Source organism: Neovison vison, chromosome 7, assembly GCF_020171115.1.
Source record: "Neovison vison isolate M4711 chromosome 7, ASM_NN_V1, whole genome shotgun sequence".
In the NCBI taxonomy this organism is placed as follows: Eukaryota; Metazoa; Chordata; class Mammalia; order Carnivora; family Mustelidae; genus Neogale; species Neogale vison.
In genome coordinates, this window is record NC_058097.1 from 6,202,230 (window position 1) to 6,220,966 (window position 18,737).

The 18,737-nt window shown below is 55.3% G+C and overlaps 1 protein-coding gene across 3 annotated transcripts in view; it reads right to left on the reverse strand.

Annotated features, from left to right (window-relative positions):
* PLCG2 (phospholipase C gamma 2) overlaps nt 1-18,737 on the reverse strand; it is a 141,926-nt gene that overhangs the window by 41,606 nt on the left and 81,583 nt on the right. For all 3 annotated transcript variants that reach the window (XM_044255664.1, XM_044255665.1, XM_044255666.1), the window contains 10 exons: nt 17,849-17,934; nt 16,337-16,457; nt 15,858-16,026; nt 12,909-13,013; nt 11,621-11,710; nt 10,859-11,034; nt 9,403-9,603; nt 8,319-8,438; nt 3,501-3,681; nt 2,076-2,147 (listed from right to left, as the gene is read on the reverse strand). In XM_044255664.1, the coding sequence (XP_044111599.1) occupies nt 2,076-2,147; nt 3,501-3,681; nt 8,319-8,438; nt 9,403-9,603; nt 10,859-11,034; nt 11,621-11,710; nt 12,909-13,013; nt 15,858-16,026; nt 16,337-16,457; nt 17,849-17,934 (1,321 nt within the window). The remainder of the gene's footprint in view (nt 1-2,075; nt 2,148-3,500; nt 3,682-8,318; nt 8,439-9,402; nt 9,604-10,858; nt 11,035-11,620; nt 11,711-12,908; nt 13,014-15,857; nt 16,027-16,336; nt 16,458-17,848; nt 17,935-18,737) is intronic.

Genomic DNA, 18,737 nt, shown 5'->3' on the forward strand with positions numbered 1-18,737 from the left:
AGGCATCTGCGTGGGGTCTTCTCATTAGGAAATAGGAGGCTCAGCCCAAGGTTACAGTGCCATCTGCTGGCAGTGGGCTGGCACTGCGTGGCAGAGGAGCCTCCCAAAGTCACCAGGGAGCAGGGATGGGGACTGGCCCCTGATCAACCAGCTGTTAAGTGGCTGAGCTCAGAAGTCAGTTCATGTGAGTTATTGCCATTCTGTAAGAAGCAACATGGGCTCTAAAAGCTCTGCCGTAAGAACTTCCAAACAGAGGTGGTTTCACCTGCACATCTGCCTTCAAGGGTGGATACAACTTTGCCCCGTGAACTTCACGGGTCTCTGCCAGGCTCTAAGGCTGCGAGGTACAGCCAGTGGCAGAGGAAGTTGGCATATAATGGCCTCCATGAGGAGCAAGTCTCCAGCCTCTCAGAGGGCAGGAGAGGTCCTCAAGTCAGCGCCTTCGCTATCAAGAGAAATGAGCTGTCCATTGGCTGAACAGGCTTGCAGGAGGCACAACGAAATGACAAACAGCGCATGCGCCCAGCCAGACTGACCGGGCCAGATTCTAGCTCCGTCCTGTCCTGGCTGTGCGGTGGGCACAGAAATCGCACCCGTGCATATGTATGTCCTCTTAGGATGGCTCTAGTCATCCCAGTTCTGAGAACACATCCGAAGGAAATAATGCAGAAGATGCCCAAAGCCTCAGATGTGAAGTTCATGTTAGTGTTAACCAGAACAGCAAAGACCCGAAATGACCGACGTGGCCACTGATGGGGATGTAGCTAAACTGGCACAGCCACCTGAATATTGAAAACATTCTTTTCTTCAAAGTTGAAATTGCAGCCCCTGTGTTGGGTTTGGTTCACCAGTTTTAGTTAAGAACGGTCATGAGGAAAATAAGCAAAGGAGGCACCCACACAGGACCAAGAGGGAGGCGAACAGAATACAAATGGCAGTGGGGGGTTGGGGGGGGCGGTACAATGCGTCTCCGTGCAGACAAAGGGCCAGGGGTGCAGACACCGCTAACCCATCTTCAGTCGCAGCAATGGTAATGATTTTGAGGGGCTCCCCCTAGTCTGGGAGCCTGCGCCCCATCCAGCTGCCATCGTGGTTTACTGGTCTCACTCAGGACAGGGAGAGTCTCTCTACAACTTGGGGTGGTGGCCGGGATTTTAAAAAAAAAAAAAATGGGGAGAATTCACATAAAATATCCAGATGAATGGCTTGTCTTGCAAAACCAGGAGACCTGGCCCGCTCTCTGGAAAGGCAGCAACCGAGGGTGAAGAGGGCGTAGCCGCCCTCGAGACTGGCTGGGGGTTCCTCAGTGTACCCCCGTGTCCACCGTCCCCTGACATCCAGCTGACAGGCGGCCTTCTTCTCACTACCAACAGCTTCTTCACATCGAATAAACGTCCCCTACTAATTCCCCTACTAATTTCACACACAGCCCCCCTGCCCGCATCCTTCCGAGCCTTCATCTGGGATTTGCACTGGCCAAGGATTATACATTTAAAAGAAGAGAAGAAACTCATCTCCGGATTTGCAGGTAGCAAGAATTATCCGTGAACCGTGCGCCGGGTGCACCCCACCCAACAGAAAACTCGCCATCGTTCTTCCTCGGCAGGAACCGAGCGAGGAGGAGCTGGGGACGGAGTTAAAAGCCACCCCCCAACCTGGGGGGAGTCACGCCGCAGCCGGGGTGGGAGTGGGAGATAAGGCGCACACTGCAAGGAGGTCAGCAAACCAGACGGAATCCATAAACACCACGGGCTCCGTCCGTGAGCAAGAAACATCTGAAAGACTTCTAATTAGAAGCCGTTTGGCCCAAAGGTGGTTCATCAAACCTCGGAGTTTTAGCAAGTCACCGTCACTTTTAGGGGGAATTCTATTAATCTCTTCCCTGAAACCAGATGTCACACTGTCAATCATCATTCCTTCTCCAAAAAAATAACATAAGATCAATTTAGCGGGGGGGAGGGGCAAGTCTGCCCTCAAGTCCCCTTGCCGTGCTCTGTTGGGGGGAGGGCGTGGGGGGGGCTCCATGTCCGTTTGGGGACCAGGTCGTGGTGGGAATGGGAGGGATGGCACCGTACCATGGAGGGACTGATTTCACTGGGATCCACATACATTCTGCTGACGTCGTAAAGGGAGTTTATGTCTCTTTCCTGAAAAAGAGCAAAGCAGAGTAAAGGGACGCCCTCCGAGCGCCCGGGGCAGCCCGACCCAGAGCCAGGCTTCTCGGCCACCCGCAGGGACGAAGCGTTGAAACCTCCCAGTTTCCTCGTGCCTCCTGGGGGAGACGGTGAGAAGCTGCTGAAAAGCTCCCCCAAACCTGGAAACTGCACCCCCAGAGGAGAGAGATCTCTGTGCCGGCCCTCCTCTGCCGGGCCCTGCAGGAAAGCCAAGCCCGGAGAGCAGCGGCAGGCAGAAGCTCCCGCGGGCCAGGGCCCGCCCCACACCGCCCCCTGAGCCAGTTCCACGTCCACGGGGGGACACAGGCCACCCCCTCAAGGGACTGCCACCGTGGAAACCGGCAAACACCCCAAACCCAGACACGTTCTACATTTACCGGCTCACACTGAACACCCATCCCGCCTCTGTCTGCTCTTGTCACGGTCTCTCTGGGTCCCCTCTGGCCTTGGGCCACCGCAGCTCCCTGACCTCGAACCGGCTTTCCCCACGGCCCCGTGGGTCCCGGCTGTCAGGTCTGGGCTCCCGTGTTGACCCTCCTCAGACCTGGTCCAAGCGCTCTGGCTGCGGTCGGCTTCCCAGCCATCCACCTGCCCGGGACAGCTTCCTCCTGCAAGTCCTGCCAGCCGTCCAGCTCCCCCTCCAGAACGGGAATTTCCCAAGCCAGGCTGTGCTCCACCACACGGCCAAGAGCTACGCGTGCTCCTGGGCCGTGGCTGGTGTATCCTGAATCCTGTATCCTGTCACCTACGTGGCAGGAACGAAGATCAGGAATCGGATCAGGTCCGTTTTCGGCTCAGAACCCTCCGGTGGTTCAGAATAAAAGCCAGTGTCTCTCGGGGGCCTGCCCTGCTCCAAGGAGTCCTTCCTTAGGTCTGCTGCACTCTGGCTCTCTCAGTGCCGGCCACACTGGCTGCTTCTCTGAGCCTCCAGGCACGCCCTCGCCACAGGACCTTTGTACCCGCTGACCTTCCTGTCCTTAGCTGCATGAAGCACTCCTCCAGGAGCGCTCGAGTCTGCCCGAATACCTCGTTCCCCGTGAGAACTTTCCAGAGCACGCTCGGGAACCGCAGCCCCTTCCCCATCACTGCCTCCATGACTCCCCCCCGCCCACTTTCCCTCTCTACTGCACGTCACCCTCTGTCCCACGATGTGTTTTTCGGTTGATCCCACGTGTTATCTGCCCCACACGAGACTGCAAGCAGCGCGAGGGCGGGGTCCGTGTCCCCGGGTCCCCGAGCCGTCCCGCACACCCGGGGAGGGCTCAGCGGAGGTTTGTCGGACGATGGCGGACGCGCAGCCAAAGCGCAAGTGGGCCACCCGCCTACCATGTTGTAGCGCTCCAGGAGCTCCGGCGTCACGGGGTAGCGCAGCCGCATCTTCCGGTACAGCGCGTGCTTCTCGTAGTAGCTCACGAGCTCCACGAGGCTCTCGAAGTAGGCCGAGGTCCCCAGCACGAAGTGCCGGCCGTCCCGGTGGATGCGGCAGTGCTTGACCTTGCCCCTGGCCCTGGAAGGGGACACCACGCAGAGCTGGCCACCGAGACCCCAGACGCCACACAGTTGTGCACGCCCCGCTAACGAGAAACCACCTAGCTCCCCGTCCCGGGGGGGCCGGGGAGAGAAGCGAGGTTCGGCCCTCCTAGGGGATTCGACCATGGCAGGTCTTCTCAACACGGACACCGAGAAAGCTGTGCCGTACAGGAGATCCGGAGGGACCCAACAGCTCGCTCCTCGTCCGCCCACTCCCCCTGACCCCAGTCAGAAGACTTGCCTTTGGGAAAGGCCAGGCGTCCAGATCAGGATCTGCAAACGGGGACCCGAAGGCCAAACGGGGGCCCCACCCCTCCCCTGCCCTCGCTTTTGTAAATAAAGTTTTATTAACACACAGCCACGGTCGTCCACTTGGGTGTGGCCTGTGGCTGCTTCCAGCCCACAGCGCCAGAGCTGAGCGGCTGCACCCGAGGCCACAGGGCTCGAAAGGCCGACAGTAGTCACCCTCCGGTCCTTTACAGGAAACGTCTGCTGGTCTCTACTCCACGGCTCTGGGCTTTGATGCCCACATCCTTGAATCTGATCTTGAGTGGCTCAACTACGACAACCACCAAATTTTTGATGGCCTCACCCTGCTGACACGGGGGGTGGGAAAAATCGAGAACAGAACACAATCTTCAGTCTTACTAGATTTATCGGCAAGAAAAAGGACCATTTGGGAAAATAAGCTTTGACCCTAACTTCATAGCCAAACGGCATCTTCCGAAACTGTCTAAAGACATAATTAGGAGGCATGAGCTACTCATCGTTTAAGAATCTTGCACCTTAGAGGGGCGGCCAGGTGGCTCCGCTGGTTAAGCATCTGACTTTGACTTCAGCTCAGGTCATGATCCTGGGGTTGTGAGATGGAGCCCCTGCTGGGCTCCCGTGCTGGGGTAGCGGGGGAGCCTGCTTGGAATTTTCTCTCACCCTCCCTTTCTCTCTCTGCCTCACTGCCCCCCACAAGCTTGTGCGTGGTCCCTCAAATAAATAAATATAAAAATTCAGCCCCTTAAAGATACTTTTTGTTTTAAAAAACACACCCTGTTAAGCCATTTCTTCAATAAGTCTGGCAAAAACACAAACAAAAACAAAAACAAACAAAATATGCTAGAAGAGTTCTGCCTCCATGGCTTATTTGCAGGGATATTTTACTAGTATTTCTTAAAAACAAACAAACAGCTGAGCAGAAAAACAAACTGCAAGATAAAACTACAGTAGGGTCCCGTTAGTATTTTTTAAAGATGGAAGCGAATTCCCACACATAAAAGAGCACAGTATTTTCCACAGGGACATACCCATGGAGGTCATTTGGGTTTTGTTTTGTTTTTTCCTGAGCCCACATGGAGGTACCAGTTAGAAAAATGTGCTTCCTACCAGGACGAGGACCCAGATGGGATGGACCACAGGGGGTTTAGCCTTCACAGTGATGTCTTATTTTCTAAGAATATATTTGCATAATAAAGAAATTTTCAACTTTTGGGGCACCTGGGTGGCTCAGGTGGTTAAGCATCTGCCTTCAGCTCAGGTGATGCTCCCAGAGCCCTGGGACTGAGCTCCCTGCTCAGTGGGGAGCCTGCTTCTCCCTCTGCTCAGAGGGAGGGGCTCATGCTCTCTCTTCTCTCACCTGCTCACTCTCCATCAAATAAAATCTTTTTAAAAATGTTTTTTAAACTTTTTACAAAAGTTTCCTAGCGCAGGGAGGCTCTAGGGTCTGGAAATTAATTAAGAGTAGGGATCAGGTTCTGGTTCCTTCAGGGAACCTGACTGCACCTGTGTTTCTCTGTCCACAAGGCCAGGGACGGACAGTTCCTGTCTCAGGGCAACTGGTAGGACCGCCATCCGACAGCCCAGGGTAAGCCTCCTGCGATGTGGCCGGCACCCCAAGGGCAGCCCATGAGTGAACGGCTAGGAAAACAGAACCAAGGTCAAGCCAAAAGGAGCTTTCCTGGCAAAAGAAGAATCAAGAAGGGAGACACACCAGGGCTGAGTGTGAATCACACCTTCCAGGCCCCCGGAGGCCATAAGCCCATGACACCGTGACCCGAGGTCTCCCTCGGCTTTGCCACGAAGCCCCGTCCCCACGCCCCACTGAGGTCCACGTCCCACTGCTCACACCTGGACAGCAGCTTCACCTCTTTGCACAGACATGAAAGCAGACACCTGTCCCCTCCCGTAGAGATCTATCCAGAAGTCCAGTCTGTGTTCTCTGAGCCTAGACCACCTCCCGGCCCAGGAGAGGCACTCCACTCTCCCTGGGGAGGGAGAGTTCCTCCAGACCCGTGCTCTCCATCCGCCTGGAGCCCATCCCCCACCGTGTCCCCCTAGCACTCCCACTCACCCTCTGTCACCTGCCCGTCCACTCTGTGGCATTTACCGCACAACATCACCGTGATGTGTCGGTCATGTGCCTGACCCTCCTGCCCCAGGCAACACTTCTCAGTGAGGGACAGTGACCCCTACCCCACACCAGGACCACAGTGAATTAGAAAAAGTCTCTGTGTCCAGGCGGGGGGAGGTCATCTTTGACTATTACAGTGACCACGACCCCCACGGACATGCGGGGGGTGGAGGCCAGGACATTCACCGTCCCAACACAAAGGAAATAACCTTCCCCTCCTCTCCTCCTTAAGACACCAGCACCTCGTCACTGGCTCACTCAGCCAGCGCGTCCCGACCCCCTGCTGCTGGCAAGCCAAGCTCAGCAAGAGGGAAGCGCTCCAGAGAGACACACGAGGAACAGGATGTCTCGGTCGCAGCGGACTGTTGGCCTCATGAGAGCAAGGACTGGCCGGTTTGTATCCCTTCTGTGTTTCTGGAGCCCAACAAGGAGCCTGGCACATAGTAGGTGCTCACTGAACACTTAACCATTTACTGAGCCCTAAAACTTAAAAACTCCAGCTTTTAGGATACCGCCAGTCTCATGGGGAGGGCAGGCAGGCAAACAGCAGGATGGACGCATAAGGCCAGGCCTCCGTCTGGGGATCTCATTTTCATCCACATGGTTCCAGGGAAGTGATTCCAACCCACGGCCAGCCTGAAGGTGCCCAGTCAGAACCATGACACCCCGCTCAGGCAGGGGCCAGGGAGAGCGTGGGGATCACAGGACTCGTCTTTTCTACCCGACACCGGCTCCCAAGGGGAACTCAGTGCAGAGTAGCCCCAAGACAGACACACAACTGGCTTCCCGAGAGGGCTGCCCAGTGAGACGTGGATCCAGGCCTACTGGAAGCCGGCTCACCTGCTGAGCATCTCCCCTAGTAGCCGGTAGCGCCTCCTTTCTGGGATGCTTGGCCACTGAGTCTGGTTTCTGTCCCTTGGACCGCAAAGCCTCCCGACTGACAGAACTCCCGCACAACTCCATGCCCAGCACCCAACATGGCGACTGGTATAACAGGTGTTCATTAAACTTGCCCAATCCCACCCGGGTGGGAGGCAGCCCCAGCAAGAGCTTTGGGGCCAAGGGCAAGGTGCCAGTGCCAAGCAGCCCAGAGCCTCCCTGTCGGCAGCACAAAGCCAGAGGAGCCAGGCTGGCCGGAGCCGGCACAGAGTAGGTGCTCAGCAAACGGCAACGATAACGAGCCTCACCACCACCGCCACCACCCAAGAAAGAAGGAGTAACGGGGTGTGGGGGAAGGGAGCAGATCCACATGCCCAGAGGGCAGCCTGGCAGGGTCAGCAAGGGGGATGGGCCAAGGCAACAGCCATGGAAGGAACAGGAGCGGCCTGGGCGCACCAGGGCCCCTCCTGAGCCGCTGGGAACCATCATCAGCACGTGAGAATGTGGGGTCTGGAGCCTCCGCTTCCTCCCACTTTTCCCAAGGAGAAATCTAGACTTCCAAGTGCAGTTTCCCAGTACTTAACATAACCACGCAGGCTGAGGCTCCGTCTGGCCCATAAGCCTCTTGAAACCTCACTGTGGCTTTGAACATGGGTTAAGTCCAAGTCTGAAATTCTGCCTCAGTCCTAGGACAAGGCTGTGTGGCTCTAGACAGGACACTTAACCTCTCTGGGCCTCCATTTCCCTACTCGCAGTACCTCCTCTACTCTTCATGGGCTGCAAGGAAGGACTCGGGCAGATGAAGCCTCAACGGCAGGCCCGTGTCGGGAACGTTCTTTAGGGCTCCACACGCTGGGGTAGGGGAGATGCGGGGACAGTAAAGTGAACCGGGTCTGAAACTCCCCGACACTGCCCCTGCGGGAAACCAGAGCAATCTGGGGTTTGGGGATGGAATTAGAGGACAGAACCACGGTCCTGGAGACGGTCGGTCCGTGCGGCCTTCCCACTGCCCACGCTGGGTGGGAGGACAGCAGGTCTGTCACGTCACTGCTCTGGGCCGCCAGGGCTGCCCGGGGTCAAATCCCAGCTCCGCCATTACTGGCTGCATGTTTCCGCGTACCTTAAGCTCCCTGTGCCTCCGTTTCCTCCTCTGAACAAGAAGGATCAAGGTCATGAAGCTGCTGGAAGGCGGAATGAGCTCACGGGGCAGGGGCAACTCCTAAGGACCCAGAGCCGGGCCCCGCACAAGAAAACAAAGCCGCTCGTGCCTTCCACACCCGTCCTTGCCGGGGTGCCTCCGGCGAGCGCGTGCCGGCTCCCACCCACGCGCTCACCTGAAGGTGATGGCGTACGAGTCGGTGCCCTCCCGCCTCCGGATGAGGAAGGCGCCGTCCCGGGGAACTCTCATCAGCATGTCCTCCGCTTCCCCGCGGCTCAGCCCGTCGTAGTACCACCTGCGGCACAGGGAAAGCAGCCGAGTGAGACGGCCACCCACGGAGGAGGCCGTCCTGGGCTCCGAGGCTGCCCGGAAAAAGACCCCAGAGACCACTGTGGAAGCTACAGCGTGGGCTTCCCCACCCAGCAACGCCGCTGAAGACGGCAATTTTTTTTTTTAAAAGCCCACCAAGATGTAGCTCAGGGAAAACATTCCTGTAGTAGGTTCTGCTTGGAGCACGAGAGAAGAAATTAAACCTACCTGTACCCATCCCACCCCTGCCCCCATCAGCCCGACCAGGGCCAGCATCCGTCAGTGTGGAGAACAGAAAATCGGAGGCAGAGAACACAAGAACAGAATTTCGGGTCTTTTTGTCTGGTTGGTCTTGGGCTACTTTCAAAGATATGAAATGGCAGATTTTAAAAGGCAATCTATACAAATTTAGATAAAAGTAAGAAAGCTGCCGTAAGTTAGGAGGCCTCTCAGAAATGTACATTTTAGCAGCCTCCTGCTTAAAAATAGCTCCCCCCCTTATTTCCAGAATGGGTTAGCCTTTTCCAGGGCATAACTAATATTCATTTCACTAGATAAAAATGAAACGAAATGTGTACGATTACTTTCTTTTTGTTCACTTGCACAATGAACAGGGAATGAGCTTTGACAAGCAGAACAGTATCACCGGACCAAAATTCAGCTCCGGAAATCAAAGCCCGAGAGCTCGGGACTGTGAAGGTAAGGGAGGAGGGGGCCAGGGAGAGGCCGAGGGACAGGGAAAAAAGATGGAGTAGGTGTTTGGAAACAGGGGCCATCCTGGGGAATGTAAGAGATCCCGGGGGCCTGGGTGAGGGGCCTTAGGGGAAACTGGGCCCCAGCACACCCACAAGACTGGCATTCCCAACTGCTGAACCCAATCCGCCTGGGTGTCTGCACCCACTAAACCTGGCGCCTGAGGTCTGCGGCCCCGGGAGCACGGGCACACATACGGCTTTGACTCGTGGGGGTTGGGGTTGGGCACGGGGTCGGTGAGCCGAAGCTCGAACTCGGTGCAGCGCAGGTGCGTCTCGCGGTAATGCTGGATGAGGTCATAGATGCTGGTGAACGTGACGTTGTCGGTCAGGAAGTACTTCATGGTCCCACCCTCCATGGTGGAACGGATCCGGCAGTGCTGGACCCGGCCAGACCGCCTGCAGGAAGACGGACAACGTCAGCAACGAGTCTGGGCCCACTGGCCCTGCCTGCACCCCGGGGTGGCAGAGAACATGCAGGGGGGTGGTACGGGGAAGGGGGGGTGGACCAGAACTGCGGCCAGGGCACTGACAGGGAGGCACCACGTGTGGCCACACAGGCCTCCCTCTGCTCTTAGAGAAGGCTGGTCCTTTAGCCTGGATTCCAGAACATTCTACCAACTTCCTCCAACGACATTTACCTACCTAACTCCTACTCTGGAGCCAGAAGGTCTAGGTGTAAATCCAGACTCAGCCACTTATGTGCTAAGTGACCCTGAACAAGTGACTCGTCCTCTCTGAGCGCCCCCCCCATCATCATCATCCCTGTGGTCTGTCCTCGCTGAGCTGTCCTAAGGACTGACCAAGATCACACACAAAATGTGTCTAGAACGCTGCCTGGCCCATGGGAAGTATCTTGTAGGAGTTAGCTGTCACTCTTATAGGTATGTTGTTATAATGTGTATCCTTCGGGTCTCCATGGAAACACCACTTCTTACAGGAAGTCCTCCCTGACCACTCCTAAGCCCAATGTTACATCAGGCCCTGCTCGTACGGACTTCTGTAACATCTAGCATTTTCTGCATTGCACGTTATCACAGCTACAATTATAGATCATTGACTCCTTTTTCATTGTCCATCTCCCTGACCAGACTCTAATCACCATCAGGACAGGGTCCTGGTCTGCCAGATCACTGTGCCCAGCACAGAGCAGTCACTCAATGCACACCCTTTAGTGAATGAGAGTACTAATGAGTCAGTGAGCGAGAAAGCTCCCAACAGCTCCATAAAGCCACCTTTAGAATCTCTGCATTAGGGACAAGAAAACAAAGACGGAAGGAGGCTGAGTGACTTGGGGTGCCCTACCTGCTCTAGAACCAGGATTGGGGGACGGTGGGGGGGATGTGTGAATAAGGCCACATTGTCCTTAGTGCAAGGTCAGAGATCCTCTCTTGACTTAAAATGATGATGATACTTTGCTCGTCATGGATTTTTCGTTACTTCTGATTTTTAAACATTTTGCACTGAAATACCACTAGTCTTGATTGCTGTGTTTTGGGCCTCACCTGCCTCGGCCCACCCCCGCCCCACACAGATCCCTAAATGAAGTCTAGGGTTCTGGTGGAGGCCTGAGTTTGCACAACTCATGCCATGCCCCACCCCAACCCCCACCCTGCCCCAGACCAGCTGCAAGGGGAAGGCGGCGTGCGCCTACCAGAAGGACAGGGTGTAGTCGTTGGGGAAGGTCTTGCTCTCTCGCACCAGGAAGGTCCCGTCTTTGCCCCCCGTCTCCGCACAGTACTCCTGCAGCAGCCTCTCGGCGCTGGTTCTCTTCTCCACCTTCTTGTGGAACCACTCCTCCCCAAAATGCAGCTCTGTAGGGGGTATATCCTGGGCCACAAGAGGAGGCATTTCTGAAAACCTGGACCAGACCCCCAGCACGGCCAGACCGGTCCCTCTGCGCGTGCTGGCTCAGGACTGGATAGCGGACAGGCTGGTGTCGGCTTGCCCTCACCCCCAAGAGGTCTGGGAAGGTGGCTTCCACAGCCCTCCCTTGCCTGCCGCCATGGGCAGTGGCCTCCTGGAGTCCTAAGACATCGACAAAGGGGCCCCCAGTACAGGTTTCAACTCTACTGCACAAGGAGTCTGAGAGCCATAAAGCCCTGGAAATTGCCCTCAAGAAACAGCACCGAGGATGGCCAGGAGCCAGAGGGGAGAGGGCAGGAAAGCTGGGAATCAGGCTGGAGAGGGGGCTGGATGGAGCATCCAAATGACTTCCCTTCCCACCCAGAGCACAGGCCCACCGGGCCCTGCAGAGAGCCGGAAAGACATCCTTAAACCTCATTGGTTGGTAAGCCAGCCAATCAGAGAAGAGCCAGGCAGACCCTGGTACCCGAAGGTGTGGCTCCTTGGGCTGAGGATGTGGGGGCCTGTGGGCCATGGGACAGAGGACAGGTTAGGAGGCTGTGTCCCCTACCTGGGGCAGTTCCTCTTCTGCTGTCTGTTCAATGTCGTCGCTGAACGACAGCTTGGCATCGGCGATGGCACAGTAGTGCCGGGTCCATTTCTGGAAAGGGAAACCAGCATGAGCTCTCCCCTCCGTCTTCGCCGCATCAACTTTGGGACCCAGGGGTCCCGCCCGGCATCACCCCAGCATTTGCAAGGGATGAACCTTTCCCACTTTCGTAGACGTGTATGGTGGTTTCATGGAATTCCACCCCCTTCAGGACGTTTCCTTATAAAACATCTATTTTGGGGTTCTTTTGGCATTTTCAGGACTTTTTTTTAATCACTGGGTCTAAGAGTAGATAAAACTTCATGCCAAATTTCTCATGCCTATTTATTTAATTTGAAGCCCTTTATGAATGATGGGATTGTTTTTTGGGCCTGGTGGCTGTCTTTTTCTATTACCTCCACTTTTTATGACTTTCAGGAGTTCTCAGCTAGTCTGGCCAGAGACTCTTCAACATCTGACTTAATTCTTTATTTACACGTTAACAATTTTTAGTGTTTCTAGGATGGAAGAACATACATATCAAAATATATGCAGATGGATTTGCATGTCAGGTTAAAGGATGTGAGAAGTGGCACAAGCATTCAAAATGCATTCCTCTCACCCAAATACGGGTTCTGGTCGAACTGTCCCAGATGGAAGGGTAGTAAGGAGTTAGGACAGCCAGATACAGTCACATCCTGGACTGAACCCTGGACCGGAAATAGGACATCAGTGGACCAACTGGTAAAACTGAAAAAAGACCCATGAATGAACGTGCGGGAGGACACCCGTGTTCATTTCCTGCTTCCAACAATTCCACTCTGGTTAGAGAGGATGTTAGTATTTGGGGAAGGTGACTGAAGGGTACGTAAATATTCTTCATGTGTGTGTGAATGTCCAATATGTTACAGGGAATATAAAGTGATTTCAAAGTAAAACATTAAAAATGCAAAAAGAAGGGCGCCTGGATGGCTCAGTGGGTTGGGCCTCTGCCTTCAGCTCAGGTCATGATCTCAGGGTCCTGAGATCAGGCTCCACATAGGGCTCTCTGCTCAGCAAGGAGCCTGCTTCCCTCTCTCTCTCTCTCTGCCTGCCTGTCTACTTGTGATCTCTGTCTGTCAAATAAATAAGTAAAACCTTTCAAAAAAATTCAAGAAGAAAAAAAAAATAAAGGTGAAAATGGGAATAAGATAGGAATATTCTCAGAGTTCTCTGGTAGGCCTCAGATGTATGTGCTCATGGCCCTGAGAAGGGGTGCAGGGAGACCCACCTGGTCGATGGAATCCCACATGTACAGTTCACCCTGTTGCTTGTGCTCATCCTTCTTGTCCTCCATGTTGACATCCACGTCGCCCCGGGGACCCAGCTTCTTATGCTGAGGGGAAAGTACACACAGTCTCTCTCAAGACCCAAGTTTAGTATCTTGGAGCTAGCAGGCGTTCCTCCCCATCAGCCAGCCAGCCAGCATCTATCTGCAGTGTCGACCTCAGGGCCTTTGCACTGCCTGTTTTCGCTGCCTGCCTTCTCTCTCACTATATTCAGCTCTGTGCTCGGTGTCACCTCCTCAGAGGAGCTTTCCTCAGCTACTTGATCTAACAATAGCCTCTACTGCCCTTCCCATCCCTGTCACTCTCTGGCCCCTGGGAGTTATTTTCCAACTCTGGGCCCTTTGTGGTTCTCTGTGACTTCTGCTTCCCTGTCAAAAAACATAAGCCCCACGACGGCAGGACTTTGTGCAGTTCTCGGTTGAATCTTCTGTGGCAGCTCAGCAGATAGTAAGTGCTCGATAAACAGTGGGTCAGTGACCCCACCTGCGTGTCCCGTGTTCTCTGCCACACACACGGGGAAGGGCAGGAACAGCCTGTCTGATGGCCCAGAATGCAGGGCTGTGGATGGCACACTGGGGACACAGAGTTAAGCTGCTTTCTCAGTTGTGCGACCCTGGGCAGGAGGCTACACGTCTCTGGGGCTTACAGTTCTCATCGGGGAGACTAAGACCATGATAACAACAATGTACATCCAGATGGGTGCCGACGTCCATGCAGGCCAGTATTCGTGAATCTTGATTCTGGTGGCCCAGAGGAGGGAGCTCAGGGTTGGGAGTCTAACCGGGGCTCAGATTCAGGGCCTTACTAGCTGGGTGACAGCTTGTCTCGGTCTCAGTCACTTCCTCTGTGAAACGGGTAACACCATCCCCTGCTGGGTCCTGTCAGCCAAGGGGCATGAAAGCCACCTGTCAACACTGAGGCACCATGTGTCATTTTGAACGGCCTCGAGTTCCCTCTTCGGCAGGAGCCAACCGCAACTCAGCTAAGCCACCTTCTAGACCTCAAGGTCCCCATCTGGAAAATGGGTCTGGGGGCTGGGATTTGCTGGGATTTGCCACCCCTCAGGGCTGCAGGAGACTGGACAGCATTTACTGTCACACCTAGCCAGGCTCCCCAATGCTGTTCTTGCCTCTTCCCTAAAACAGAAAAGGAGGGGGCCACGAAGTACCAATGGGGAGGCAAAGGGTGCTCTGATGGGGCCTCCCCAACCTCACACCCTAAAACAAGAGCCAGAAAACCTCTGGGGATGCACAGGGACCAGTCCCACGAAAACAAAGCCACAAGGAAATGCACCCTCACTGACCTAATGCCTGAGAAGCCGCGGACCTTGCTGGACTCAGCTCTTGCGGCCTCTCGTCCTGCCTTCCCCAAGCTGGAAGCTTCCCTTGGTGTCTCAGGAAAACTGCCCCAGTGTCATAACCAAATCCTCCAGATACACTAGTGCCTTTACCCTGAGGGCACGAACACGCCCTCCTGGGATGAACCTCTGAGAAAGCCCCCCTCACAGCGTTTGGCCCTCCTCTGTGGACGGGTCTGTCTCCCCGGCAGGCAGGGATTATTCCCAGTGCAGCTGGGTGGCCCAGTGACAGTCTGGGGAAAGTGCCACCCATTCACACCACCCCCACATTGACGGAGTTATTCCCCCAGCCTGAAGGCAATGCCCCCCTCTGTGTGGCAAACACCTGTCCGTCCTTCCACACGAACCTGCCACCTGTCAACAAAATCCATCCCTCTCCTTCCGCCAGGGGCTAAACCGGAGACTTCACATTCGGCCGCCTCTGTGGGAGCTGTGGGCATGTGACGGTTCTCACACACAGGGCAGGACAGGCTGGGACATACCGAACTGACATCCCACTTGTTTGCCAGAAATCACGGACCCGGGACACGTCCAGGTTGCCCCTTCTCTGGGCTGAAGCTCAGATGGGCCCACGAGCCACCATCGACCCCACACATGGGGACCACATCCCAGGGCAGACCCCCCCACCCCTTCTGTGCCACTGACCTCCTTTGAAGTTGGGGAAGACGACAGACCTGTTTCTCAAAACATTTACAATGCACAGAATTTTAAGAGAAACTATATTGAAATACAGTTATTAAGACCTTAAATATTTATAATGTAAATAGGTGTGCTTCCTTATTAGCTTTTTATAGAAGATCTACAATCAAATCGATTAGCCACCATAATTTCAAAGCAGTGATGCGGACAAGATTATTTCGAGATATCTGTACTAACTGTCAACACGATATGAAACTATCCATGATTTCTGCTGGTGACAAAGCCCCAGGTGGCTTGTTGCTGATATTCACAATGGAAGGAAATGTTAAGTTTTAGTTACAGGTTAATAAAAATAAAGAGGCAACATTTCCCCCCAAGTTCACATGCTACCATACCCCAGATTCTGAATGGATTCTCTAGGGGTCTACAGAATAAGAGGATGCTGGTTCCCTTGACAGCCTTGTGGACCAGAGCTCAAACCTTCTAGAACATTCTCCCTCACTTAAAGAAAATATGACCTCTTCTGTGCTTTAAGCTACGATAACCTGGTCTCTTCGTCTTAGTAATAAAGCTCCCCAAACATCACCTCTCTCCCCGGCATCCCTGGCACTCTTGGGCACAGCTGAATCTTCATCTCTCCCCCTTGCCAGCAGCTGGCAAGAAACCCCCTTCAGCCATGAGCCCACACAGCCTTTTAGGGCAACTGTCCACCTCCAGTCCGTGTCCATCTCACACACTGCACTGGGACACAGAGGCACCTCGAGGTGAAACGACCTTGCCCAGGGCCGCTCAGGGCATCAGGAGAGCTGGTGGGAGTCTGGGCGGAGGAAGCAGGACCTGTGCTCTGAGCCACTGGCTCTCCCGAGTGAACACCAGGCCACCCGAGGCCACCCACCTTGATGATGAACTTCTCCCGCAGCTGGCTGGGTGAGGGCAGCTGGTCAGCGCTGGCCTCCGTGGGCTTCGTCAGCAGCTGGTCGCCAAACACCTCCTTGAACACCCGGGCCATGTGGCGCTGCTGCTCCACGCAACAGTGCTCCTCAATGGACAGGATCACTGGGAAGCTGTGTGCCGGAGGAGCGGGCTCAGCCCAGCAGGTGGGGGGGTGGGGCCAGGGTGGGAGGTGGTGGAGGGTGCAGAGGGCACCAGGGTCCCAGCCCCCGCATCCTCCCCGCTCCAGAACGAGGGAGGGACTTCCGCTTTGGGCCTGAAGGGGGCACCAACACTCAGCTGAAGACTTGTTGGGCGAGACCAGAGGATGGAGGCTGGGCAGGTAGGTAGGTGTGGGGGTGTGTGTGGTGTGTATGCGTGTGGGCAGGGGCGTCTGTCCACCATTCCCTCAAAGAAGAACCACCAGGAAATCAACCAACCGACCTGGAGGTGACAAAGGCATGGTCTTTGATGGCCTGCACGACGTCATCAAACTTGATCTTGGTGGTCCGTGTCCAGCCATGGTAGATGATGGGCTTCCCGTCAGGCCCGTCCCAGCAGTCCACTGAGGGGAGAAACATATAGTCTCGACACCCGGCCATCTGTCCCTGCCTGGAGAGTCCACTGACGGCAGCCACACCACAAGGGGGGTCGGGGTGGGGGTGGGCATCTGCCAGCTTGGGCCTGGGCCCCCAGTGGCTCAGTTATTAATGTGGGGGCCACACAGGAACTCCCCTTGGGGGCTGGCAACACGAGGAGCCCTGTTACCTGTGTACATGCATTACTTGTGTAGTTGTAGGAAGACTGTAGTTGCTTAATTAAAGATCCCCAATACAGTCATCCCAAAGAAGCTAGTTTCAGTGTTTCCTTTTTTATTTTTTTTAAAGATTTTATTTCTTTATTTGACAGAGAGAGAGATCACAAGTAGGCAGAGAGGCAGGCAGAGAGAAAGAAGGGGAAGCAGGCTCCCCATTGAGCAGAGAGCCCGATGCGGGGATCGATCCCAGGACTCCAGGATCATGACCTGAGCTGAAGGCAGAGGCTTAACCCACTGAGCCACCCAGGCGCCCCTGTGTTTCCTTTTTTAAAAAATAGATTTATAATGTGGGATTTGTTTCTGATTTCCCTTGGCTTGTTTGTTCTGCTAGTGGAAATAATACAGAGCAACGAGATGCTGATCTTTCTCAGCTTCATAGGAAAACATTCAAACAGAACTAGGTTCGGTAGCAGGTGAACATCCCCTCTATTTTCAACCCCCAGAGGTACCAGGAGCTGATTGCTTCATACTTAATTTTTTCACACTTGCTTTTTCCTGGGATGGGGGGCATACACCAGACAACCGTCTGGAGGATTAAGTGTCATTCGAGTCTGATGGTCTGAGGAATGGGTTTGATAAAACTGCACCCTCCGTCAGGGCTCTGGGCCCTTTCTCAGCCCAGTGCACCTGCACGGCTTCGCAGGTACAGACAGGCCAGGGGAAGCAGCGGGCTCCCGAGCACGTCCAGGGCCTGTGGGTGCCCGTGAGCAGCTGTGAAAAGAAAGGTCAGGTGGCCTCCAAGGCCCGTCCAGCTGCCGAAACACAGAGGGCTCCTGCCTTCCTCCGTGAGCAGCCCGGAGGGCAACTGAAGGAGAAAAGCAGCCTAACCAAGCCCCCCAGCCCTGCCACCACCTCAGGACACTCTCCAGAGGCCCCGGGCCGCCGCCCCAGGGCTTCCCACTCCAGTCCGGCCAGGCTCGACACCACGCCTCGTCCTGCGGGGAGACCCTCTGGGGAACGGCGGCCGGCATTTAGGGACCACATCCCCCGCCCCCAGAGGCTACGGGGACCTGGGTCCTCCCGTGGCCTGTCCCCGTCACCCACACGACTCAGGCCTTTCAGACAACGAGAGCATCAAGCAGGGACACGGCAGAGCTCCAGTCCCCCGAGGGCCCCCCACCCCGGCGAGCGGCACTCACGCTCAATGCAGCGGCAGCCCGCCCGCAGGCAGCGGATGTAGGCTTCTGTGGACGACTCGCTCCGCAGCTGGTCGCCGGTGAGGTACCTGAGGGAGAGGACGCCATGGCCATGGAGGGGACAGGCCCGCACCCTGGGGCGTCTTGGGGAACCCCTCAGTCCAAGTGCCCAACATCCTGAATTCTTCCTGTCTAGAAAGATCCACGGTTAGGATCTGGGTCAGACACAAGCAATCGTGTGGCCACCCTGGGCACAAGTCTTGGGCTCCAGGCCACAGTCACAGGACGTGAACGACCGCCATCCTGGCGACCCAAAGGAAAGGTCGAGACTATGTATTGTTTGGAGGAGAATTTGGTCCAGGGGTATCAAGAGTGACACTGACTTACGGCAATCAATTAAAGACCCTACTATCGCCCCCCATGCCCCACCACCACGGGGCCCGCTAGGAGGCCCTTCGTCCAATGATGGGTCATCATTCTGGTACCAGGGCTCCAGGCCAAGATCAGGTCTTGAACAACGATTGCTGGAATTCACTATGCTTTGAACTGTGTCCACCAAAACTGACATAAAAATGCATATTTGTATGCACTTTCCCCCATGTCCGTGCCCCACACCCCCTTCAAGAGTTCACATTCCTTCACTGTCCTCTGGGTTTGGTGGCATTCAGCACTCTAAGCCAACGGCCATGGCAAACAATCAGTCTTCCCCTAAGAAGACATCACCTTCCAAAATGCCTTCTGACTCCTGCCTGCGGTGACCCATGGGAAGGTACCCGTCTGCCGCTCTCCAGATGGCCAGGCCCCAAGATCTACACCCTCTCACCCCATAAGCGGACTACGCAGGGGAACCTGACTGCAACTTCTCCCTTCCAGTCTACCCTCTCTTCTGCAA